Here is a 26526-nt window from a genome sequence, read left to right as displayed (position 1 = left end):
TTTATTGAAATAAATATAATAAAGGATAAAAAGCAATATAACATTTATTTTCCATCACAAATGTTTTCCATTATTTGATTTAAACTATCAAATATTTAAGAAGTATTCCCATTATCCTTACTACAAGTGTATGGTGTTTATTGTTGTTTGTCGTCGAATGACTTGCAGGTTACAATCAACCGAAAATATCAAAAGATCGTGCAAGATGATAAAATCTCTGCTAGAGCTAATAATCATTAGTAGATAAATGTTGAGTATGTAATCTTTGATTTTCTCTTTGTTTATCAAATATTGTCTGAATAGGTGTTTCACTAGAAAAGTAAAGCTGGTGTAAGAAAAGAAGAAGAAGAAAGAAACCGAGTATTGATTAAATGGTTTTTGCAATAAAATGAATTACCAGTGCAATTCTTTTTGAATCAGACATGTTGATGTGATGAATATCAAAGTTGCAAGTACTTTCGGAACTGCTAAAGGTGAATGAGTTGACTCGATGAGTTACCTCTTTGAAAACATGATTTTAAAAAGAATAGTATTGTTGATATACATTGTTTTACGTTTACAGACCTACTACATGTACTTACATAAATAACAAAGAAAATTAATACATCAAGCTAAGTTGTTGAAGAACAATACGTGATAATGTTATGTAAAATAAAACCGAATAAAAATATTATCTCACTTTAAACAGAAATATATACACATCTTAAAATAAATGTATCATGGCAAGTAAAAATGAGAAAGTATAATGGGATGTAAAGTTATAAAAGAAAAATAAGATGCGAATTAAATTGTGTCAGATTTTTGAAATTTTATCAAAATTATTTTTTTCAGTCACTATTTGTAACTTTAGATGTTAAAATATATACAGACCGTTTACTTTGCAAATAAAACAATAAAATAGGGATTCATAATAAAAAGTGTCTTACCGACTGAGCAATTCATGTTCTTTTATCTGTTTAATACCTACCAGTAAAATCCCTGCATACACGTGACATATTTTGAAGAAGATCATACGGTACGATCATCCTTTTTTCGATAAGCTTTCGCGTAAGCATTCGCGTAATAATGTAAATATTTGTAGATATACCAGATGTATAATTCTACAAGAAAACCATTAATGTATCTCTGGTTTTTTCTTTCTCTATTGTTGTACAATTCATTCATTGATTGTTCTTTTTTTCGTTTTGTGGTTATTTGTTTGTAACTGGTTTAAATACTCACCAACATTGCACTCAACGAATTACATGTACGTCAAACATCTGCCATGCAGGTGTTAAAGACTTGCATCTTTGTTCAAAGGAAGTTTTTCAAGGGTTGAATTTTAGCCTCTGGGTGTATGAAATACACCCGAGGTAAATCTCAATTAATAACTAAGGTAATAATAGAATTTGTCAGTCATATTAGATGATGCGACCTTTCTAAAGCGACATTAAAATGCAGTTATATGAATAAAGAGTAAAGTTGTGGAGATTTTTTAAAATAAAAATCAGAGAATGACTAGATATTATGTGAACTTGCTTACAGTGTTAACGTTCAGGTGTACGATCAGGAGTTATATCAGAATATTTAAACAGTTGTTTACCTATCATATACAAAACGAACCGCAAGCATATACATCATGATAAAAATGTTCTAAAGCACACAAAAACATGTCTTGTCAAAAACGTTTTAATTACTAACGTTGTTTCTGGAGATAAATTCTGTATAAATAATTTTAAGAAGACTGCTATTAGAATAAAAATATGAAAGTATATCTTTAACGAACTGATAGATATTATGGCTATGAAATACGGATACATTTTTTTTTATATTAACAACAAAAACGCATGCCGTATGAAGTAATCTACCTATATCACAGTTGTCTCCCATCCAACCTCGATGACATCCTCTGTCACATAGACCATTTATATTGTTGCAACCCGTACATGTGTCATTACATTCACCAGTACAATTTTGTCCGAAAAATCCATATGGGCAAGCTATATAACATAAGTAGATAAGATTGCAATCTTTTTTTTTATCATGCAAGACAAAAAAAAACAGTCTTTATGATTTAAACTTAAAATACAGTAAAACGCGGTTATAACGAAGTCCTAGCGACCAATGGATTTACTTTGTTATATCCGTAATTCGTTATATCCGTATAACGAATTCGTAATAATAACTTCAGCGAATTCACAATATACATGCTTTCTTTTACCGGACTATAATTTCTGTTAATTTGGGCTTAAAATAAAAATACATTATTTTGATACCTTTGATAGTTGGATTATGAATTGAAATGAAAATAAATTCATTCAAACTATTCTGTTAAAAACTTTTTTAACTGTAAAGAAATTTGTTATAAAAGTGTTAAATTTCGTTATTATTACCTCTACGGAACTCAATATGAGTTCGCTTTATCCGCAAATTCGTTACATTCGAATACGTTAATATCGTAAAGATTTCCTTAGATATGTTAAAAATTTTACCAGGGATTCAAAATACGTCGATATATCCGAGAATTCGCTATATCCGTTAATGTACTAAACGAGTTTTACTGTATTTATTCGGTTACAAGACAGTTTGATCTAGAACCGTAGTTAAAATTCATATAACCTCCTTCAATACCACTGTCAAAAAAGTATACAAATAATATAATTGCATAGAATGCTGAATATATGATACAGGGCAGAGGGAGGTACAGAACTCGGGATAGAAGGCAAACTTATCCTATTCTATCTATTGTATCCTGAATCTAACTGAAAAATCAAGAGAAAAGTTAAAAAAAACCCTACTGTTTAATGGTAAACAGTTCTCCAGTCACTCATAATTTTTTTTTGTGTTTTGCATAAATATGTTCTAGAATAATGATTGGTTAAACCATTCTACACATTAATTTCTTTTAACGCAAATAAAAGTATACTTGCAAAGTTTTCGTAATTTACCTTTCTTTAGAATTAACACAGATCATTATATTCATATACATGTAGAATTTTTAATCATATATCTTTTAACAATTTCTCATTGGGTGGAGGAAATATGATATCCGTAGCTCAGAATATCTAGGAAAAGTAACTTGCCTCCCCCATTACCGTGTCCTGTCTGAGTCGGCTCTTAGTACACTAGGGGATTGCGCAGGGTTTGTTCTAAAGCCGCCCTAGCAGATCCAAAGCGGACCCAAAGCAGATAATAAAAGAGGACTACTGGGGTCCGCTTTCTGTTGTCTTGTGTTTAGTCGGTATTTTGTGTGAACTTGCTTACAGTGTCACATTCTGGTATACGATAAGGAATATATCATGATATTTAATATCTAAACCGTTGTTATTACCTTCAATGTACAAAGCAAGCTGCAAGTGTATACACCATGATAAAAAATGTTCTAAAGATATCAAAAACATAGGTCTTATAAAAAACGTTTCAATAATTACCGTTGTTTCTGGAGATATATTCTGTATTAATGATTTTATAATAACTGTTAATAGAATAAAAGTATGAAAGTATATCTTCAACGAACCGATAGATATTATGGTTATGAAATATGGATAAAATTTTATATTAACAACAGAAACGCATGTCGTATGAAGTAACCTACCTATATCACAGTATTCTCCCCTCCAACCTGGATGACATCCTCTGTCACACAGACCATTCACATTGTTGCAACCCGTACATGTATCGTTACATTCACCAGTACAATTTTGTCCGAACAATCCATATGGGCAAGCTATATAACATAAATAGATAAACGAGCAAAAGTCTTCTATCATGCAGGACCAAAAAAATAGTCTATTTGATTTAAACTTAAAATAGGCTCGGTTACAAGACATTTTGATCTAGAACAGTAGTTAAAATGCATAAAACCCCTTACAATACCACTGTCAATAAAGTATACAAATTACAATATCTAGGGTTATTTTTCGCCCCGTGTAACTCTCGCCATTCTATGCTTGCAAACGGTTTCGCCCCATCTTGAAATCGCTCAGACACAGTTGTGTGTAAAAAGAGATGGTTTGAGACATTTGAATTCGCCCAGTCTTAAATTCGCCCACTGTAAACGAGGGCGAAAAGAAATCAGGGCCGAATATTTCCCTGTATATAGAATATAATTGAATAGAATGCTGGATATAGGATACAGGGCAGAGGTTCAGAACTCGGGATAGAAGGCAAACTTAATCCTATTCTATCTATTGTATCCTGAATCTAACTGAAAAATCAAGAGAAATGTTTTTAAAAACTTTCTGTTTAATGGTGAACCGTTTTCAGTAATTCATACAAAAAATATTTTTCGCCTTTTGCATAAATATGTTCTAAAATAATGATTTGTTAAACAGTATTACATATTAATTTCTTTTAACGCAAATAAAAATAGTTTTGCAAAGCATTCGTAATTTACCTTTCTTTAGAATTAACACGGATCATTATATTCATTTACATGTAGAATTTTTAATTATATATCTTTTAACAATTTCTCACTGTGTGAAAGAAATGTGGTTTTCCAAGCTCAGAATATCTAGGCAACTTGCAATTGCCTCCCCCAATACTGTGTCCGCTCTGAGTCGGCTCTGAGTTCACTAGGAGATTGCACAGGCTTTGTTCTGAAGCCGCCCTAATAGCGGATAATGAAAGAGGACTACTGGGGTCCACTTTCTGTTGTGTTGTGTGCAGTCGGTACTTTATGTGAACTTGCTTACATTGTTCACGTTCAGTTGTACGATCAGGAGTTTATCAGAATATGTAATAAACCGTTGTTATTACCTACCATATACAAAGCAAACCGCAAGCATACACACCATGATAAAAAATGTTCTAAAGCTATGAAAAATAGGTCGTATATAAACGTTTCAATTTTCAATGTTCTTTCTGGAGTTATATTCTGCATTTATGATTTTAATATTACTGATAATAGAATTGAAAAATATCATCAAAGAACCGATAGACATTATGACTATGAAATATGGATAAATTTTTTTTTTATATTAACAACAACAAGAGGCCCAAGGGCAACAATAGATATGATAAAATCAGCAAAATGGAGTCGTAATACAAACCATCAGGACAATGTACAATAATACATGTTGATCTTGTATAAATAAAATCCATTTTCCTTCTGGATATTCTTATGTTTATAATCATTAGTACCTTTTCTAACAGGATGATTTTATAGTCATATCACATGTTGAGTATTGCAGTTCTCATCTCAAAAAGATCCTTAACATTTTTTTATATATGGGATATAAACCTACATCAAACTCTAAACCTTCTTGTGAGGCCGAAGAATTGTCCTGGGGCCAAAGTCTTAACAATTAAAAGAATCATCTGGCTAATTAGTTTTTGAGAATATTTTTAAAAATTTACTTTGTATATTCCTATGAAAACTTTGACACCCTAATAGTGGCCCCACCCTACTCCCTGGGGTTCATGGTTTTCACAACTGTCCATCTACACTACCTTAGAATACTTCCACACAAGTTTCAGCTATCCTGGCTGATTAGTTTCTGAGAAGAAGATTTCTAAAGATAAACTCTATACATTCCTATTTAAACTTCGACCCACCATTGTGGCCAACCCTACCCCCGGGGGTCATGATTTTCACAACTTTGAATCTAAACTACCTGAGTATGTCACACAAGTTTTAGCTTTCCTGGCTGATTAGTTTCTGAGAAGATTTCTAAAGATTTACTCTATATATTCCTATGTTAAAATTTGATCCCCCATTGTGGACCCCCCTTACCCCTGGGGGTCATGATTTTCACAACTTTGAATCTACACTACCTGAGGATTCTTCCACACAAGTTTCAGCTTTCCTGGCTGATTAGTTTCTGAGAAGAAGTTTTTTAAAGATCTACTCTATATATTCCTATGTTAAACATTCCCCCATTGTGGCCCCATCCTACTCCCGGGGGTCATGATTTTCACACCTTTCAATCTACACTACCTGAGCATGCTTCCACACAAGTTTTCTGGCTTAATGGTTCTTCAAAAGAGGATGTTTGAAAATTTCACAAAATTTTTCATTAATTTCTATTTATCTCCCCTTGAAAAAAGTTGTGGCCCTTAATTTTCACAACTTTGAATTCCCTTTACCTAAGGATAATTTGTGCCAAGTTTGGTTAAAATTAGCCAAGTAGTTTTTGAAAAGATGTTGAAAATTTGAAAAGTTTATGGACCGACGGACGCTTCTTTCTAAATTCTTAATCTCGTTTTTTTCTGTCACAATTTTAGTTACGATGTCAATATGTTTTCGATAAATAGATAAAGTCAAAGTTACCGTTTTCGCAGAAGTATCCTGTATATCCTTTAAGGCATCCATATTCACAAAGACCATTTACACCATTACAACCTGCACAATTATTGAGGCATTTCCTAAGGCAGTTTTCTCCGAAGAACCCGCGCTGGCACGCTTCCAAAAAAGAATAAACAACACTCTATACAAATGCTTCTTTGTAACAGAGATTTGCTCATATGTTGATAAAATGAAAACGCATTTATACTCACGTGTTTTACACAAATTCCCTTGAAAACCAGCAGAACATCCAGATAAGCATGTTCCGTTAGTTTGGAAGCATTGGTTTACTTCACGACAGTGTCCACATGTTTCGATGCACCCATTTCCATAGGATCCTCTATCACATTCTATGAGCAAATTTGTTGAATTTTTTTTAAGAAGTAAGAAATGAATAGTTTAAAAGTCTTCCTTATTTTATGTTATCTATATTTTGAACATAAGACAAATTGTATTCACAAGTTGATGTATATATGCTATGGTGTTTTTTAGCCAATTAATTTATTCTTGATGTTGGTGTTTATAGTACTGCCATTCAATTTTGGATTGCAGTACTGCGGTTTAACAAATCCTACCATCGCTTTTTGAAACCGATGACGTTCAGTGCAACATGTACATGTGTGTTTTTTTATTAAAAACAAAGGCTGCGTCCAATGGATAAACGTATATGTTTACTTCAATTTAAATGGTACATAATAATTAAAACAACGCTTTAAAAGGATGAAATGATGTCTTTCGGATTCGCCTTTTTAACATGCAAGCGTGTTTTTTTGTATAACAATTCTGGTTTCTTTATTACAGTTAATAGCATTTAATGATAAACAGAATTTAACTAAATTTTTACTTTTTGCACCAACAAAAGATATTATTCAAAATTTTACATTTATATGATCAAATTTTGAATTAAACTTTTTGAAACTGGAAACAAAGGTACAATGTATTTTAAAGATAAGAAACGTTTAGGTTTGCAATATTTTTTTCAATAATTTGCATGGTTTTGAATATGTTATATCGATAAAGTTGTATCATATCATCAAGGACGAAAACGCATGCCCCGTGAGTTAGCCAACCTTTTTCACAGTATTCTCCCCTCCAGCCTGGGATGCATCCTCTGTCACACAGACCATTCACATTGTTACAGCCCGTACACGTGTCGTTACATTCGCCTATACAATCTTGTCCGAACAATCCATATGAACAAGCTAGCGTTAATAAAAAAAAAGCTTCTTTCTAAATTCTTAATCTCGTTTTTTTCTGACACAATTTTAGTTACGATGTCAATATATTTTCGATAAATAGATAAAGTCAAAGTTACCGTTTTCGCAGAAGTATCCTGTATATCCTTTAAGGCATCCATATTCACAAAGACCATTTACACCATTACAACCTGCACAATTATTGAGGCATTTCCTAAGGCAGTTTTCTCCGAAGAACCCGCGCTGGCACGCTTCCAAAAAAGAATAAACAACACTCTATACAAATGCTTCTTTGTAACAGAGATTTGCTCATATGTTGATAAAATGAAAACGCATTTATACTCACGTGTTTTACACAAATTCCCTTGAAAACCAGCAGAACATCCAGATAAGCATGTTCCGTTAGTTTGGAAGCATTGGTTTACTTCACGACAGTGTCCACATGTTTCGATGCACCCATTTCCATAGGATCCTCTATCACATTCTATGAGCAAATTTGTTGAATTTTTTTTTAAGAAGTAAGAAATGAATAGTTTAAAAGTCTTCCTTATTTTTTGTTATCTATACTTTGAATAAAAGACAGATTGTATTCACAAGTTGATGAATATATACTATGGTCTTTTTAGCCAATTAATTTATTCTTGATGTTGGTGTTTATAGTACTGCCATTCAAATTTTGGATTGCAATACTGCGGTTTAACAAATCAATACCATCGCTTTTTGAAACCGATGACATTCAGTGCAAGATGTTCATGTGTGTTTTCTATTAAAACAAAAGCTGCGTCCAATGGATAAACGTATATGTTTACTTCAATTTAACTGGTACATAATAAATTATTATCACGATTTATATATAAGAAGTATCATTTAAGTTTGATAAAGAAAAAAGTAATTTTAAAATTGAAATTTATGCTAAGAATTAATCATAAATATATCAGAAATGTTGTTATTTTTAAGTAAACTTGTTTTAAATTCGCTTTAAGGCAAAAAAGGTAAATAAGCTAAAAATAGAAACGATGTTGACATTTATACATTCGGTGGATTTTGCAATGAAACAAAATTTTTGAAACGTATTTTCTTTTTCAGATACTTTTGCACAGCGCTAAAAATAAGCCAGATTGCAGATATCTTTAATTGATTTCAGAGCTATTTTAATTTTATTAAAATTGCTTGCGACGTATTTTTTTGCTGTACTACGTCCTTAATACACATAGAATTATTATAAGAATAAAATATTAATATATTCAAGTGTAATGATGATATCTCCATAAACATTAAAGTTACTCTCTCTCTCTCTCTCTCTCTCTCTCTCTCTCTCTCTCTCTCTCTCTCTCTATATATATATAAAATATAAATCAACATTTTTACACATTGAAAACTGTTTTACGTGCTTGGTAATATTTCTCTATAACATTTAAACAAAAGTAAGTGCATATTCCTCATTACCATCCTGACACTCATATCCTTGCCATCCAGGGTTACACCCAGAATCACAAGAACCATTGAATCTGTTACAACCATCGCAGGTGTCTTCACATTTCTTAGCACAATCCGGTCCAAAGAATCCATATGGGCAAGCTACAAACACGTACAGACTCTTGCATTCAATTAGCTGAAATTTTGCACTAGTCTATAGACAGCTTGAAGATCGAAGGAGAAAAAGATTACCATAAAGTCTCCTTCAGCTAGTGAACTTTTTATAAGATTACTTTTCAAGAAAGGTACAATTTGCATGCACATCACACCAATTTGATATTTATTGGTGTAGGTAATATCAAAGTCAGATAATTCAATACGTCTGACCTATATCTAGGATGTTTAAATTTATGTGTCAGAAATTTATTTTTTTGCTTAAAATGATCATCATTCATATTTTGTAGAGAGTGCGTTTAATCTGAAGTTCATACCTTGTTAAACGTTATTACTCACGTGTTTTACACAAATCCCCTTGGTAACCAGCATCACATCCAGTTAAACATGTTCCATTGATATTGGAACACTTGTAAACGTCGCGACAGTGCCCGCATTTTTGACGGCAGTTATCCCCAAATGATCCCTGGTCACAAGCTGATGAGAGAAAAATTGTTTTGCTGTAAACAAAACCCCTTAAGTAATGGCAATTTAAAAAAAACTATATCTTTAGAATAAATTCAATGGCAACCAATTTATATAAGTAAAAACTGAGTTGGAAGAGTTTGTCCATTATAAACCGTGAATTCACTCTTTTAAAAATATCAGTAAGATTTGCAATTGCTAAAAATTATTTTATTTATTTATCTGAAATTCCGAATGTGCAGGATACATTTTGCAGATAATTGATTTTTGACGCTAATAGAAAAAAATGCAATCGGAATAGTTTATAATGTACAATTTTTGCATTTTCTAAAACAATTAAAATTTCTCTTCTTCAATTTAGCGGCAGTAGGGCAAAAAGACCATATCGATATATTTTGCAAAAATCTATGTATAAATATATTTTTAATTGCCTGCATTTGTTTTATATATCTTCCTTTTAAAATAAAGTCATTTTATAATTATTTAGTATCTAGAAGTTAGCACCGTTACCCTTCGCAAGCACTTACGTTTTTAATTCTAAAAATGGATTTTAATAATATGAAACTTAAAAGTATTTATCGCTATCTAACAAATAAACAGCTTTATATAATGACCCATTTCTTTTGGCAAAACAAAATTTACAAACCTGACTGGCTCTCTACACATTTAAATTCAATCTTTTAATAGTAATACACGTGTGTCATTATTGATCACATTGATTGTTTATCTATAAACTTTAAACAGATTTTAAGCATATCAATATATCTTTTCTCAACCGATCGACTTAGTTCAAATAATAAACTGTGTATGCAATAAAGTACCATCTTGGCAGTCATATCCCTGCCATCCAGGGTTACACCCAGAATCACAAGAACCATGGAATCTGTTACAACCATCACAGGTGTCTTTACATCTGTCAGCACAATCCAGTCCAAAGAATCCGTATGTGCAAGCTTAAGTTAATATATAATGTAGTAATCAAAATCTACGTACATATATAATGGATGCTTGCCATTTCGCCAACTAAAATATAAGTAAAATTAGTTTTTTGGTTCTTTAATTGAATGAATTATATTTTCACTCACGTGTTTGGCATGTTTCCCCATGATAACCAACTTCGCATCCCGTTAAACAAGACCCGTTGGTGTGGACGCACTGAGTTAAGTCATGACAGTGTCCACATTCTTGTTGACATTCAGCACCATAATATCCTTGACCACATGCTATTAAAAACACACAATGTTTACTTATACATTACCAGTTGGTCTATACAAAGGAACGAAAATAAAAAAAAAATGTTTACCGAACAACTTCAGAGAGCGATTTTATTTTCCGGTCAAAACCTAAAATATGTACTCTTTAATGATGTTAATTCAATGATTAACTAATTCCAAAGAAAAGATTATAAAGAGTAACGTGAAAACATTGGTGTTTTGAATGACAACACGAATAAGGCTCTGGTAAGACTGATTTTGTTTGTTATCAATTAAAAACGCTGGCTTAATATAAAGTAAATTGCTAAAAGTAAAGATACCAATATACATAATTTACAAGGATATTTTATCATCTGAAATACATAGAACATAAAAATTACTGTAACGCCTCAAAGGATCAATTGTATATAACAAAAGAATTGGCCTCTACAGGAGATCGCATTCCAGGAAAAATCCCTTTTAAAAAACAAAGTTTATTTGATAATTTTTACACTTTGTACACTTATCTAATAATTTTTTCGAATTTTCATTCAGAATGTAGCATATTTTGTAAAGGGTAGGTTTGATCAGAAGTTCATACCTTGTTAAACGTTATTACTCACGTGTTTTACACAAGTCCCCTTGGTAACCAGCATCACATCCTGTCAAACAAGTCCCATGAATATTGGAACATTGGTTGACGTCACGACAGTGCCCGCATTCTTGACGGCAGTTATCCCCAAATGATCCCTGGTCACAAGCTGGTTAGAGAAAAATTGTTTTGCTGTAAACAAAACCTCCTAAGTAATGGCAATTTTTAAAAAAAAACCTATATTTTTAGAATAAATTAAATGGCAACCAATTGATAGAAGTATAAATTGAGTTGGAAGAGTTTGTCCATTATAAACCGTTAATTCATACTTTAAAAAAATATCAGTAAGTTTTGCAATTGCAAAATTGTTTTTTTTAAAATTCCGAATGTGCAGTATACATTTGCAAATAATTGATTTTTAACGCTACTAGAAAAAAATCTAATCGGAATAGTTTATTTATGTACAATTTTTGCAATTTCTAAAACAATTTAAATTTCTCATATTCAATTAAGCGGTAGTAGGGCAAAAAGTACATATCGATATATTTTGGAAAAATCTATGTATAAATGTATTTTTAATTGCCTGCTTTTTTTTAGATGTATATTTTACTTTTAAAATAAATTTATTTTTTTAATAATATCTAGTACATGTATCTAGAAGTTGGCACCCTTACCCTTAGCAAGCACGAACGTTTTTAAATCTAAAAATGGATTTTAATAATATGAAACTTAAAAGTATTTATCGCTATTTAACAAATAAACAGCTTTATATAATGACCCATTTCTTTTGGCAAAACAAAATTTAAAAACCTGACTGGCTATATATACATTTAAATTCAATCTTTTAATACTAATACCTGTGTGTCATTATTGATCACATTAATTGTTTATCTATAAACTTTAAACAGATTTTTTAAGCATTTCAAAATATCTTTTTTCAACCGATCGACTTAGTTCAAATAATAAACTGTGTATGCAATAAAGTACCATCTTGGCAGTCATATCCCTTCCATCCAGGGTTACACCCAGAATCATAAGAACCATTGAATCTGTTACAACCATCGCAGGTGTCTTTACATCTGTCAGCACAATCCAGTCCAAAGAATCCGTATGTGCAAGCTTAAGTTAATATATAATGTAGTAATCAAAATCTATGTACATATTTAATGGATGCTTGCCATTTCACCAACTAAAATATAAGTAAAATTAGTTTTCTGGTTCTTTAATTGAATGAATTATATTTTCACTCACGTGTTTGGCATGTTTCCCCATGATAACCAACTTCGCATCCCGTTAAACAAGACCCGTTGGTGTGGACGCACTGAGTTAAGTCATGACAGTGTCCACATTCTTGTTGACATTCAGCACCATAATATCCTTGACCACATGCTATTAAAAACACACATGTTTACTTATACATTACCAGTTGGTCTATACAAAGGAACGAAAATTAATAAAAGATGTTTGCCGAACAACTTCAGAGAGCGATTTTATTTTTCGGTCAAAACCTAAAATATGTATTCTTTTATGATGTTAATTCAATGATTAACTAATTCCAAAGAAAAGATTATAAAGAGTAATGTGAAAACATTGGTGTTTTGAATGACAACACGAATAAGGCTCTGGTACAACTGTTTTTGTTTGTTATCAATTAAAAACGCTGGCTTACTATGAAGTAAATTGCTAAACGTTAAGATACCAATATACATAATTTACAAGGATATTTTTTCATTTGAAATACATAGAACATAAAAATTATTGCAATGCCTCAAAGGATCAATTGTATATAACAAAAGAATTGGCCTCTACAGGAGATCGCATTCCAGGAAAAATCCCTTTTAAGAAACAAAGTTTATTTGATAATGTTTACACTTTGTACACTTATCTATTTTTATTTCGAATTTTCATTCAGAATGTAGCATATTTTGTAAAGGGTAGGTTTGATCTGAAGTTCATACCTTGTTAAATGTTATTACTCACGTGTTTTACACAAGTCCCCTTGATAACCAGCATCACATCCTGTCAAACAAGTCCCATTAATATTGGAACATTGGTTGACGTCACGACAGTGTCCGCATTTTTGAAGGCAGTTATCTCCAAATGATCCCTGGACACAACCTGGTGTGAGAAAAATTGTTTTGCTGTAAACAAAACCTCCTAAAGAATGGCAATTTTTTTAAAAAACTATATCTTTAGAATAAATTAAATGGCAACCAATTTATATAAGTATAAATTGAGTTGGAAGAGTTTGTCCATTATAAACCGTGAATTCATACTTTAAAAAAAATATCATTAAGTTTTGCAATTGCAAATTTGTTTTCTTTATTTTTTTTTAAAATTCCGAATGTGCAGGATACATTTGCGGATAATTGATTATTAACGCTAATAGAAAAAAATCCAATCGGAATAGTTTATTTATGTATAATTTTTGCATTTTCTAAACCAATTTAAATTTCTCATATTGAATTTAGCGGTAGTAGGGCAAAAAGACCATATCGATATATTTTGCAAAAATCTATGTATAAATGTATTTTGAATTATCTGCATTTTTTATATATATATATTTTACTTTTAAAATAAAGTCATTTTATAATTAATATCTAGTATCTAGAAGTTAGCAACGTTACCCTTAGCAAGCACTTAAATTTTAATTTCTAAAAATGGATTTTAATAATATGAAACTTAAAAGTACTTATCGCTATCTAACAAATAAACAGCTTCATATAATGACCCATTTCTTTTGGCAAAACAACATTTACAAACCTGACTGGCTATTTATACATTTAAATGAAATCTTTTAATACTGATACATGTGTGTCATTATTGATCGCATTGATTGTTTATCTATAAACTTTAAACAGATTTGAAGCATATCAATATATCTTTTTTCAACCGATCGACTTAGTTCAAATAATAAACTGTGTATGCAATAAAGTACCATCTTGGCAGTCATATCCCTGCCATCCAGGGTTACACCCAGAATCACAAGAACCATTGAATCTGTTACAACCATCGCAGGTGTCTTTACATCTGTCAGCACAATCCAGTCCAAAGAATCCGTATGGGCAAGCTTAAGTTAATATATAATGTAGTAATCAAAATCTACGTACATATATAATGGATTCTTGCCATTTCGCCAACTAAAATATAAGTCAAAGTAGTTTTTCGGTTCTTTAATTGAATGAATTATATTTTCACTCACGTGTTTGGCATGTTTCCCCATGATAACCAATTTCGCATCCCGTTAAACAAGACCCGTTGGTGTGGACGCACTGAGTTAAGTCATGACAGTGTCCACATTCTTGTTGACATTCAGCACCATAATATCCTTGACCACATGCTATTAAAAACACACAATGTTTACTTATACATTACCAGTTGGTCTATACAAAGGAACGAAAATAAAAAAAAAATGTTTACCGAACAACTTCAGAGAGCGATTTTATTTTCCGGTCAAAACCTAAAATATGTACTCTTTAATGATGTTAATTCAATGATTAACTAATTCCAAAGAAAAGATTATAAAGAGTAACGTGAAAACATTGGTGTTTTGAATGACAACACGAATAAGGCTCTGGTAAGACTGATTTTGTTTGTTATCAATTAAAAACGCTGGCTTAATATAAAGTAAATTGCTAAAAGTAAAGATACCAATATACATAATTTACAAGGATATTTTATCATCTGAAATACATAGAACATAAAAATTACTGTAACGCCTCAAAGGATCAATTGTATATAACAAAGGAATTGGCCTCTACAGGAGATCGCATTCCAGGAAAAATCCCTTTTAAAAAACAAAGTTTATTTGATAATTTTTACACTTTGTACACTTATCTAATAATTTTTTCGAATTTTCATTCAGAATGTAGCATATTTTGTAAAGGGTAGGTTTGATCAGAAGTTCATACCTTGTTAAACGTTATTACTCACGTGTTTTACACAAGTCCCCTTGGTAACCAGCATCACATCCTGTCAAACAAGTCCCATGAATATTGGAACATTGGTTGACGTCACGACAGTGCCCGCATTCTTGACGGCAGTTATCCCCAAATGATCCCTGGTCACAAGCTGGTTAGAGAAAAATTGTTTTGCTGTAAACAAAACCTCCTAAGTAATGGCAATTTTTAAAAAAAAACCTATATTTTTAGAATAAATTAAATGGCAACCAATTGATAGAAGTATAAATTGAGTTGGAAGAGTTTGTCCATTATAAACCGTTAATTCATACTTTAAAAAAATATCAGTAAGTTTTGCAATTGCAAAATTGTTTTTTTTAAAATTCCGAATGTGCAGTATACATTTGCAAATAATTGATTTTTAACGCTACTAGAAAAAAATCTAATCGGAATAGTTTATTTATGTACAATTTTTGCAATTTCTAAAACAATTTAAATTTCTCATATTCAATTAAGCGGTAGTAGGGCAAAAAGTACATATCGATATATTTTGGAAAAATCTATGTATAAATGTATTTTTAATTGCCTGCTTTTTTTTAGATGTATATTTTACTTTTAAAATAAATTTATTTTTTTAATAATATCTAGTACATGTATCTAGAAGTTGGCACCCTTACCCTTAGCAAGCACGAACGTTTTTAAATCTAAAAATGGATTTTAATAATATGAAACTTAAAAGTATTTATCGCTATTTAACAAATAAACAGCTTTATATAATGACCCATTTCTTTTGGCAAAACAAAATTTAAAAACCTGACTGGCTATATATACATTTAAATTCAATCTTTTAATACTAATACCTGTGTGTCATTATTGATCACATTAATTGTTTATCTATAAACTTTAAACAGATTTTTTAAGCATTTCAAAATATCTTTTTTCAACCGATCGACTTAGTTCAAATAATAAACTGTGTATGCAATAAAGTACCATCTTGGCAGTCATATCCCTGCCATCCAGGGTTACACCCAGAATCACAAGAACCATTGAATCTGTTACAACCATCGCAGGTGTCTTTACATCTGTCAACACAATCCAGTCCAAAGAATCCGTATGTGCAAGCTTAAGTTAATATATAATGTAGTAATCAAAATCTATGTACATATTTAATGGATGCTTGCCATTTCACCAACTAAAATATAAGTAAAATTAGTTTTCTGGTTCTTTAATTGAATGAATTATATTTTCACTCACGTGTTTGGCATGTTTCCCCATGATAACCAACTTCGCATCCCGTTAAACAAGACCCGTTGGTGTGGACGCACTGAGTTAAGTCATGACAGTGTCCACATTCTTGTTGACATTCAGCACCATAATATCCTTGACCACATGCTATTAAAAACACACATGTTTACTTATACATTACCAGTTGGTCTATACAAAGGAACGAAAATTAATAAAAGATGTTTGCCGAACAACTTCAGAGAGCGATTTTATTTTTCGGTCAAAACCTAAAATATGTATTCTTTTATGATGTTAATTCAATGATTAACTAATTCCAAAGAAAAGATTATAAAGAGTAATGTGAAAACATTGGTGTTTTGAATGACAACACGAATAAGGCTCTGGTACAACTGTTTTTGTTTGTTATCAATTAAAAACGCTGGCTTACTATGAAGTAAATTGCTAAACGTTAAGATACCAATATACATAATTTACAAGGAATTTTTTTCATTTGAAATACATAGAACATAAAAATTATTGCAATGCCTCAAAGGATCAATTGTATATAACAAAAGAATTGGCCTCTACAGGAGATCGCATTCCAGGAAAAATCCCTTTTAAGAAACGAAGTTTATTTGATAATGTTTACACTTTGTACACTTATCTATTTTTATTTCGAATTTTCATTCAGAATGTAGCATATTTTGTAAAGGGTAGGTTTGATCTGAAGTTCATACCTTGTTAAATGTTATTACTCACGTGTTTTACACAAGTCCCCTTGATAACCAGCATCACATCCTGTCAAACAAGTCCCATTAATATTGGAACATTGGTTGACGTCACGACAGTGTCCGCATTTTTGAAGGCAGTTATCTCCAAATGATCCCTGGACACAACCTGGTGTGAGAAAAATTGTTTTGCTGTAAACAAAACCTCCTAAAGAATGGCAATTTTTTTAAAAAACTATATCTTTAGAATAAATTAAATGGCAACCAATTTATATAAGTATAAATTGAGTTGGAAGAGTTTGTCCATTATAAACCGTGAATTCATACTTTAAAAAAAATATCATTAAGTTTTGCAATTGCAAATTTGTTTTCTTTATTTTTTTTTAAAATTCCGAATGTGCAGGATACATTTGCGGATAATTGATTATTAACGCTAATAGAAAAAAATCCAATCGGAATAGTTTATTTATGTATAATTTTTGCATTTTCTAAACCAATTTAAATTTCTCATATTGAATTTAGCGGTAGTAGGGCAAAAAGACCATATCGATATATTTTGCAAAAATCTATGTATAAATGTATTTTGAATTATCTGCATTTTTTATATATATATATTTTACTTTTAAAATAAAGTCATTTTATAATTAATATCTAGTATCTAGAAGTTAGCAACGTTACCCTTAGCAAGCACTTAAATTTTAATTTCTAAAAATGGATTTTAATAATATGAAACTTAAAAGTACTTATCGCTATCTAACAAATAAACAGCTTCATATAATGACCCATTTCTTTTGGCAAAACAACATTTACAAACCTGACTGGCTATTTATACATTTAAATGAAATCTTTTAATACTGATACATGTGTGTCATTATTGATCGCATTGATTGTTTATCTATAAACTTTAAACAGATTTGAAGCATATCAATATATCTTTTTTCAACCGATCGACTTAGTTCAAATAATAAACTGTGTATGCAATAAAGTACCATCTTGGCAGTCATATCCCTGCCATCCAGGGTTACACCCAGAATCACAAGAACCATTGAATCTGTTACAACCATCGCAGGTGTCTTTACATCTGTCAGCACAATCCAGTCCAAAGAATCCGTATGGGCAAGCTTAAGTTAATATATAATGTAGTAATCAAAATCTACGTACATATTTAATGGATGCTTGCCATTTCACCAACTAAAATATAAGTAAAATTAGTTTTCTGGTTCTTTAATTGAATGAATTATATTTTCACTCACGTGTTTGGCATGTTTCCCCATGATAACCAATTTCGCATCCCGTTAAACAAGACCCGTTGGTGTGGACGCACTGAGTTAAGTCATGACAGTGTCCACATTCTTGTTGACATTCAGCACCATAATATCCTTGACCACATGCTATTAAAAACACACAATGTTTACTTATACATTACCAGTTGGTCGATACAAAGGAACGAAAATTAATAAAAGATGTTTGCCGAACAACTTCAAAGAGCGATTTTTTTTTCCGGTCAAAACCTAAAATATGTATTCTTTTATGATGTTAATTCAATGATTAACTAATTCCAAAGAAAAGATTATAAAGAGTAATGTGAAAACATTGGTGTTTTGAATGACAACACGAATAAGGCTCTGGTACGACTGTGTTTGTTTATTATCAATTAAAAACGCTGGCTTACTATAAAGTAAATTGCTAAACGTTAAGATACCAATATACATAATTTACAAGGATATCTTTTCATCTGAAATACATAGAACATAAAAGTTATTGCAATGCCTCAAAGGAATTCAATTGTATATAACAAAATAATTGGCCTCTAAAGGAGATCGCATTCCAGGAAAAATCCCTTTCAAGAAACAAAGTTTATTTGATAATTTTTACACTTTGTACACTTATCTATTTTTTATTTCGAATTTTCATTCAGAATGTAGCATATTTTGTAAGGGGTAGGTTTGATCTGAAGTTCATACCTTGTTAAATGTTATTACTCACGTGTTTTACACAAGTCCCCTTGATAACCAGCATCACATCCTGTCAAACAAGTCCCATTAATATTGGAACATTGGTTGACGTCACGACAGTGCCCGCATTTTTGAAGGCAGTTATCTCCAAATGATCCCTGGTCACAAGCTGGTGAGAGAAAAATTGTTTTGCTGTAAACAAAACCTCCTAAGTAATGGCAATATTTTAAAAAAGTATATCTTTAGAATAAATTAAATGTCAACCAATTTATATAAGTATAAATTGAGTTGGAAGAGTTTGTCCATTATAAACCGTGAATTCATACTTTAAAAAAATATCATTAAGTTTTGCAATTGCAAATTTGTTTTCTTTATTTTTTTTTTTTAAATTCCGAATGTGCAGGATACATTTGCGGATAATTGATTTTTAACGCCAATAGAAAAAAGTTCCAATTGGAATAGTATATTTATGTATAATTTTTGCATTTTTTAAACCAATTTAAATTTCTCATATTCAATTTAGCGGTAGTAGGGCAAAAAGACCATATCGATATATTTTGCAAAAATCTACGTATAAATGTATTTTGAATTATCTGCATTTTTTTTATATATATTTTACTTTTAAAATAAAGTCATTTTATAATTAATATCTAGTATCTAGAAGTTAGCAACGTTACCCTTAGCAAGCACTTAAATTTTAATTTCTAAAAATGGATTTTAATAATATGAAACTTAAAAGTACTTATCGCTATCTAACAAATAAACAGCTTCATATAATGACCCATTTCTTTTGGCAAAACAACATTTACAAACCTGACTGGCTATTTATACATTTAAATGAAATCTTTTAATACTGATACATGTGTGTCATTATTGATCACATTGATTGTTTATCTATAAACTTTAAACAGATTTGAAGCATATCAATATATCTTTTTTCAACCGATCGACGTAGTTCAAATAATAAACTGTGTATGCAATAAAGTACCATCTTGGCAGTCATATCCCTGCCATCCAGGGTTACACCCAGAATCACAAGAACCATTGAATCTGTTACAACCATCGCAGGTGTCTTTACATCTGTCAGCACAATCCAGTCCAAAGAATCCGTATGGGCAAGCTTAAGTTAATATATAATGTAGTAATCAAAATCTACCTACATATATAATGGATGCTTGCCATTTCGCCAACTAAAATATAAGTCAAAGTAGTTTTTCCGGTTCTTTAATTGAATGAATTATATTTTCACTCACGTGTTTGGCATGTTTCCCCATGGTAACCAACTTCGCATCCCGTTAAACAAGACCCGTTGGTGTGGACGCACTGAGTTAAGTCATGACAGTGTCCACATTCTTGTTGACATTCAGCACCATAATATCCTTGACCACATGCTATTAAAAACACACAATGTTTACTTATACATTACCAGTTGGTCGATACAAAGGAACGAAAATTAAAAAAAAAATGTTTGCCGAACAACTTCAGAGAGCGATTTTATTTTCCGGTCAAAACCTAAAATATGTATTCTTTTATGATGTTAATTCAATGATTAACTAATTCCAAAGAAAAGATTATAAAGAGTAATGTGAAAACATTGGTGTTTTGAATGACAACACGAATAAGGCTCTGGTAAGACTGTTTTTGTTTGTTAACAATTAAAAACGCTGGCTTACTATAAAGTAAATTGCTAAACGTTAAGATACCAAAATACATAATTTACAAGGATATTTTTTCATCTGAAATACATAGAACATAAAAATTATTGCAATGCCTCAAAGGATCAATTGTATATAACAAAAGAATCGGCCTCTAAAGGAGATCGCATTCCAGGAAAAATCCCTTTTAAGAAACAAAGTTTATTTGATAATGTTTACACTTTGTACACTTATCTATTTTTTTTTCGAATTTTCATTCAGAATGTAGCATATTTTGTAAAGGGTAGGTTTGATCTGAAGTTCATACCTTGTTAAACGTTACTACTCACGTGTTTTACACAAGTCCCCTTGATAACCAGCATCACATCCTGTCAAACAAGTCCCATTAATATTGGAACATTGGTTGACGTCACGACAGTGCCCGCATTTTTGAAGGCAGTTATCTCCAAATGATCCCTGGTCACAAGCTGGTGAGAGAAAAATTGTTTTGCTGTAAACAAAACCTCCTAAGTAATGGCAATTTTTAAAAAAACTATATCTTTAGAATAATTAAATGGCAACCAATTTAAATCAGTATAAATTGAGTTGGAAGAGTTTGTCCATTATAAACCGTGAATTCATACTTTAAAAAAAAATGTCATTAAGTTTTGCAATGGCAAATTTGTTTTCTTTATTTTTTTTTTTTAAATTCCGAATGTGCAGGATACATTTGCGGATAATTGATTTTTAACGCCAATAGAAAAAAATCCAATTGGAATAGTTTATTTATGTATAATTTTTGCAATTTCTAAACCAATTTAAATTTCTCATATTCAATTTAGCGGTAGTAGGGCAAAAAGACCATATCGATATATTTTGCAAAAATCCATGTATAAATGTATTTTGAATTATCTGCATTTTTTTTTATATATATTTTACTTTTAAAATAAAGTCATTTTATAATTAATATCTAGTATCTAGAAGTTAGCAATGTTACCCTTAGCAAGCACCTACATTTTAATTTCTAAAATGGATTTTAATAATATGAAACTTAAAAGTACTTATCGCTATCTAACAAATAAACAGCTTCATATAATGACCCATTTCTTTTGGCAAAACAACATTTACAAACCTGACTGGCTATTTATACATTTAAATGAAATCTTTTAATACTGATACATGTGTGTCATTATTGATCACATTGATTGTTTATCTATAGACTTTAAACAGATTTGAAGCATATCAATATATCTTTTTTCAACCGATCGACTTAGTTCAAATAATAAACTGTGTATGCAATAAAGTACCATCTTGGCAGTCATATCCCTGCCATCCAGGGTTACACCCAGAATCACAAGAACCATTGAATCTGTTACAACCATCGCAGGTGTCTTTACATCTGTCAGCACAATCCAGTCCAAAGAATCCGTATGGGCAAGCTTAAGTTAATATATAATGTAGTAATCAAAATCTACCTACATATATAATGGATGCTTGCCATTTCGCCAACTAAAATATAAGTCAAAGTAGTTTTTCCGGTTCTTTAATTGAATGAATTATATTTTCACTCACGTGTTTGGCATGTTTCCCCATGAAAACCAATTTCGCATCCCGTTAAACAAGACCCGTTGGTGTGGACGCACTGAGTTAAGTCATGACAGTGTCCACATTCTTGTTGACATTCAGCACCATAATATCCTTGACCACATGCTATTAAAAACACACAATGTATACTTATACATTACCAGTTGGTCGATACAAAGGAACGAAAATTAAAAAAAAATGTTTGCCGAACAACTTCAGAGAGCGATTTTATTTTCCGGTCAAAACCTAAAATATGTTTTCTTTTATGATGTTAATTCAATGATTAACTAATTCCAAAGAAAAGATTATAAAGAGTAATGTGAAAACATTGGTGTTTTGAATGACAACACGAATAAGGCTCTGGTAAGACTGTTTTTGTTTGTTATCAATTAAAAACGCTGGCTTACTATAAAGTAAATTGCTAAACGTTAAGATACCAATATACATAATTTACAAGGATATCTTTTCATCTGAAATACATAGAACATAAAAATTATTGCAATGCCTCAAAGGATCAATTGTATATAACAAAAGAATCGGCCTCTAAAAGAGATCGCATTCCAGGAAAAATCCCTTTTAAGAAACAAAGTTTATTTGATAATGTTTACACTTTGTACACTTATCTATTTTTTTTTCGAATTTTCATTCAGAATGTAGCATATTTTGTAAAGGGTAGGTTTGATCTGAAGTTCATACCTTGTTAAACGTTACTACTCACGTGTTTTACACAAGTCCCCTTGATAACCAGCATCACATCCTGTCAAACAAGTCCCATTAATATTGGAACATTGGTTGACGTCACGACAGTGCCCGCATTTTTGAAGGCAGTTATCTCCAAATGATCCCTGGTCACAAGCTGGTGAGAGAAAAATTGTTTTGCTGTAAACAAAACCTCCTAAGTAATGGCAATTTTTTAAAAAACTATATCTTTAGAATAAATTAAATGGCAACCAATTTATATAAGTATAAATTGAGTTGGAAGAGTTTGTCCATTATAAACCGTGAATTCATACTTTAAAAAAAATATCATTAAGTTTTGCAATTGCAAATTTGTTTTCTTTATTTTTTTTTAAAATTCCGAATGTGCAGGATACATTTGCGGATAATTGATTTTTAACGCTAATAGAAAAAATCCAATCGGAATAGTTTATTTATGTATAATTTTTGCATTTTCTAAACCAATTTAAATTTCTCATATTCAATTTAGCGGTAGTAGGGCGAAAAGACCATATCGATATATTTTGCAAACATGTATGTATAAATGTATTTTGAATTATCTGCATTTTTTTTATATATATTTTACTTTTAAAATAAAGTCATTTTATAATTAATATCTAGTATCTTGAAGTTAGCAACGTTACCCTTAGCAAGCACTTAAATTTTAATTTCTAAAAATGGATTTTAATAATATGAAACTTAAAAGTACTTATCGCTATCTAACAAATAAACAGCTTCATATAATGACCCATTTCTTTTGGCAAAACAACATTCACAAACCTGACTGGCTATTTATACATTTAAATGAAATCTTTTAATACTGATACATGTGTGTCATTATTGATCACATTGATTGTTTATCTATAAACTTTAAACAGATTTGAAGCATATCAATATATCTTTTTTCAACCGATCGACTTAGTTCAAATAATAAACTGTGTATGCAATAAAGTACCATCTTGACAGTCATATCCCTGCCATCCAGGGTTACACCCAGAATCACAAGAACCATTGAATCTGTTACAACCATCGCAGGTGTCTTTACATCTGTCAGCACAATCCAGTCCAAAGAATCCGTATGGGCAAGCTTAAGTTAATATATAATGTAGTAATCAAAATCTACCCACATATATAATGGATGCTTGCCATTTCGCCAACTAAAATATAAGTCAAAGTAGTTTTTCCGGTTCTTTAATTGAATGAATTATATTTTCACTCACGTGTTTGGCATGTTTCCCCATGGTAACCAACTTCGCATCCCGTTAAACAAGACCCGTTGGTGTGGACGCACTGAGTTAAGTCATGACAGTGTCCACATTCTTGTTGACATTCAGCACCATAATATCCTTGATCACATGCTATTAAAAACACACAATGTTTACTTATACATTACCAGTTGGTCGATACAAAGGAACGAAAATTAAAAAAAAATGTTTGCCGAACAACTTCAGAGAGCGATTTTATTTTCCGGTCAAAACCTAAAATATGTTTTCATTATGATATTAATTCAATGATTAACTAATTCCAAAGAAAAGATTATAAAGAGTAATGTGAAAACATTGGTGTTTTGAATGACAACACGAATAAGGCTCTGGTAAGACTGTTTTTGTTTGTTATCAATTAAAAACGCTGGCTTACTATAAAGTAAATTGCTAAACGTTAAGATACCAATATACATAAGTTACAAGGATATTTTTTCATCTGAAATACATAGAACATAAAAATTATTGCAATGCCTCAAAGGATCAATTGTATATAACAAAAGAATTGGCCTCTAAAGGAGATCGCATTCCAGGAAAAATCCCTTTTAAGAAACAAAGTTTATTTGATAATGTTTACACTTTGTACCCTTATCTATTTTTTTTTCGAATTTTCATTCAGAATGTAGCATATTTTGTAAAGGGTAGGTTTGATCTGAAGTTCATACCTTGTTAAACGTTATTACTCACGTGTTTTACACAAGTCCCCTTGATAACCAGCATCACATCCTGTCAAACAAGTCCCATTAATATTGGAACATTGGTTGACGTCACGACAGTGCCCGCATTTTTGAAGGCAGTTATCTCCAAATGATCCCTGGTCACAAGCTGGTGAGAGAAAAATTGTTTTGCTGTAAACAAAACCTCCTAAGTAATGGCAATTTTTTAAAAAACTATATCTTTAGAATAAATAAAATGGCAACCAATTTATATAAGTATAAATTGAGTTGGAAGAGTTTGTCCATTATAAACCGTGAATTCATACTTTAAAAAAAATATCATTAAGTTTTGCAATTGCAAATTTGTTTTCTTTATTTTTTTTTTAAAATTCCGAATGTGCAGGATACATTTGCGGATAATTGATTTTTAACGCCAATAGAAAAAAATCCAATTGGAATAGTTTATTTATGTATAATTTTTGCATTTTCTAAACCAATTTAAATTTCTCATATTCAATTTAGCGGTAGTAGGGCAAAAAGACCATATCGATATATTTTGCAAAAATCCATGTATAAATGTATTTTGAATTATCTGCATTTTTTTTTATATATATTTTACTTTTAAAATAAAGTCATTTTATAATTAATATCTAGTATCTAGAAGTTAGCAATGTTACCCTTAGCAAGCACCTACATTTTAATTTCTAAAATGGATTTTAATAATATGAAACTTAAAAGTACTTATCGCTATCTAACAAATAAACAGCTTCATATAATGACCCATTTCTTTTGGCAAAACAACATTTACAAACCTGACTGGCTATTTATACATTTAAATGAAATCTTTTAATACTGATACATGTGTGTCATTATTGATCACATTGATTGTTTATCTATAGACTTTAAACAGATTTGAAGCATATCAATATATCTTTTTTCAACCGATCGACTTAGTTCAAATAATAAACTGTGTATGCAATAAAGTACCATCTTGGCAGTCATATCCCTGCCATCCAGGGTTACACCCAGAATCACAAGAACCATTGAATCTGTTACAACCATCGCAGGTGTCTTTACATCTGTCAGCACAATCCAGTCCAAAGAATCCGTATGGGCAAGCTTAAGTTAATATATAATGTAGTAATCAAAATCTACCTACATATATAATGGATGCTTGCCATTTCGCCAACTAAAATATAAGTCAAAGTAGTTTTTCCGGTTCTTTAATTGAATGAATTATATTTTCACTCACGTGTTTGGCATGTTTCCCCATGATAACCAATTTCGCATCCCGTTAAACAAGACCCGTTGGTGTGGACGCACTGAGTTAAGTCATGACAGTGTCCACATTCTTGTTGACATTCAGCACCATAATATCCTTGACCACATGCTATTAAAAACACACAATGTTTACTTATACATTACCAGTTGGTCGATACAAAGGAACGAAAATTAAAAAAAAATGTTTGCCGAACAACTTCAGAGAGCGATTTTATTTTCCGGTCAAAACCTAAAATATGTTTTCTTTTATGATGTTAATTCAATGATTAACTAATTCCAAAGAAA

The 26526-nt window shown here is 31.0% G+C and overlaps 1 protein-coding gene across 1 annotated transcript in view; it reads right to left on the bottom strand.

Moving 5' to 3' along the window:
• Positions 1 to 26526, bottom strand: part of LOC128160776 (fibrillin-3-like) — a 68600-nt gene that overhangs the window by 1650 nt on the left and 40424 nt on the right. Inside the window, exons 45-78 of the mRNA XM_052824106.1 lie at positions 26213 to 26350; positions 25948 to 26079; positions 24992 to 25129; positions 24263 to 24400; positions 23998 to 24129; positions 23044 to 23181; positions 22314 to 22451; positions 22049 to 22180; positions 20361 to 20498; positions 20096 to 20227; positions 19139 to 19276; positions 18406 to 18543; positions 18142 to 18273; positions 17184 to 17321; positions 16455 to 16604; positions 16191 to 16322; positions 15235 to 15372; positions 14504 to 14641; positions 14240 to 14371; positions 13282 to 13419; positions 12289 to 12420; positions 11333 to 11470; positions 10602 to 10739; positions 10338 to 10469; positions 9391 to 9528; positions 8908 to 9039; positions 7808 to 7945; positions 7581 to 7712; positions 7336 to 7467; positions 6478 to 6615; positions 6251 to 6382; positions 3575 to 3706; positions 3411 to 3431; positions 398 to 1979 (exon numbers count right to left, since the gene is read on the bottom strand). Coding sequence (XP_052680066.1) covers positions 1669 to 1979; positions 3411 to 3431; positions 3575 to 3706; positions 6251 to 6382; positions 6478 to 6615; positions 7336 to 7467; positions 7581 to 7712; positions 7808 to 7945; positions 8908 to 9039; positions 9391 to 9528; positions 10338 to 10469; positions 10602 to 10739; positions 11333 to 11470; positions 12289 to 12420; positions 13282 to 13419; positions 14240 to 14371; positions 14504 to 14641; positions 15235 to 15372; positions 16191 to 16322; positions 16455 to 16604; positions 17184 to 17321; positions 18142 to 18273; positions 18406 to 18543; positions 19139 to 19276; positions 20096 to 20227; positions 20361 to 20498; positions 22049 to 22180; positions 22314 to 22451; positions 23044 to 23181; positions 23998 to 24129; positions 24263 to 24400; positions 24992 to 25129; positions 25948 to 26079; positions 26213 to 26350 — 4676 coding nt within the window. The 3' untranslated portion in view covers positions 398 to 1668. The remainder of the gene's footprint in view (positions 1 to 397; positions 1980 to 3410; positions 3432 to 3574; positions 3707 to 6250; positions 6383 to 6477; positions 6616 to 7335; positions 7468 to 7580; positions 7713 to 7807; positions 7946 to 8907; positions 9040 to 9390; positions 9529 to 10337; positions 10470 to 10601; positions 10740 to 11332; positions 11471 to 12288; positions 12421 to 13281; positions 13420 to 14239; positions 14372 to 14503; positions 14642 to 15234; positions 15373 to 16190; positions 16323 to 16454; positions 16605 to 17183; positions 17322 to 18141; positions 18274 to 18405; positions 18544 to 19138; positions 19277 to 20095; positions 20228 to 20360; positions 20499 to 22048; positions 22181 to 22313; positions 22452 to 23043; positions 23182 to 23997; positions 24130 to 24262; positions 24401 to 24991; positions 25130 to 25947; positions 26080 to 26212; positions 26351 to 26526) is intronic.

The sequence above is a fragment of the Crassostrea angulata genome, chromosome 8 (genome assembly GCF_025612915.1).
Source record: "Crassostrea angulata isolate pt1a10 chromosome 8, ASM2561291v2, whole genome shotgun sequence".
In the NCBI taxonomy this organism is placed as follows: domain Eukaryota; kingdom Metazoa; phylum Mollusca; class Bivalvia; order Ostreida; family Ostreidae; genus Magallana; species Magallana angulata.
This window is presented reverse-complemented; position numbering and strand designations above follow the sequence as displayed.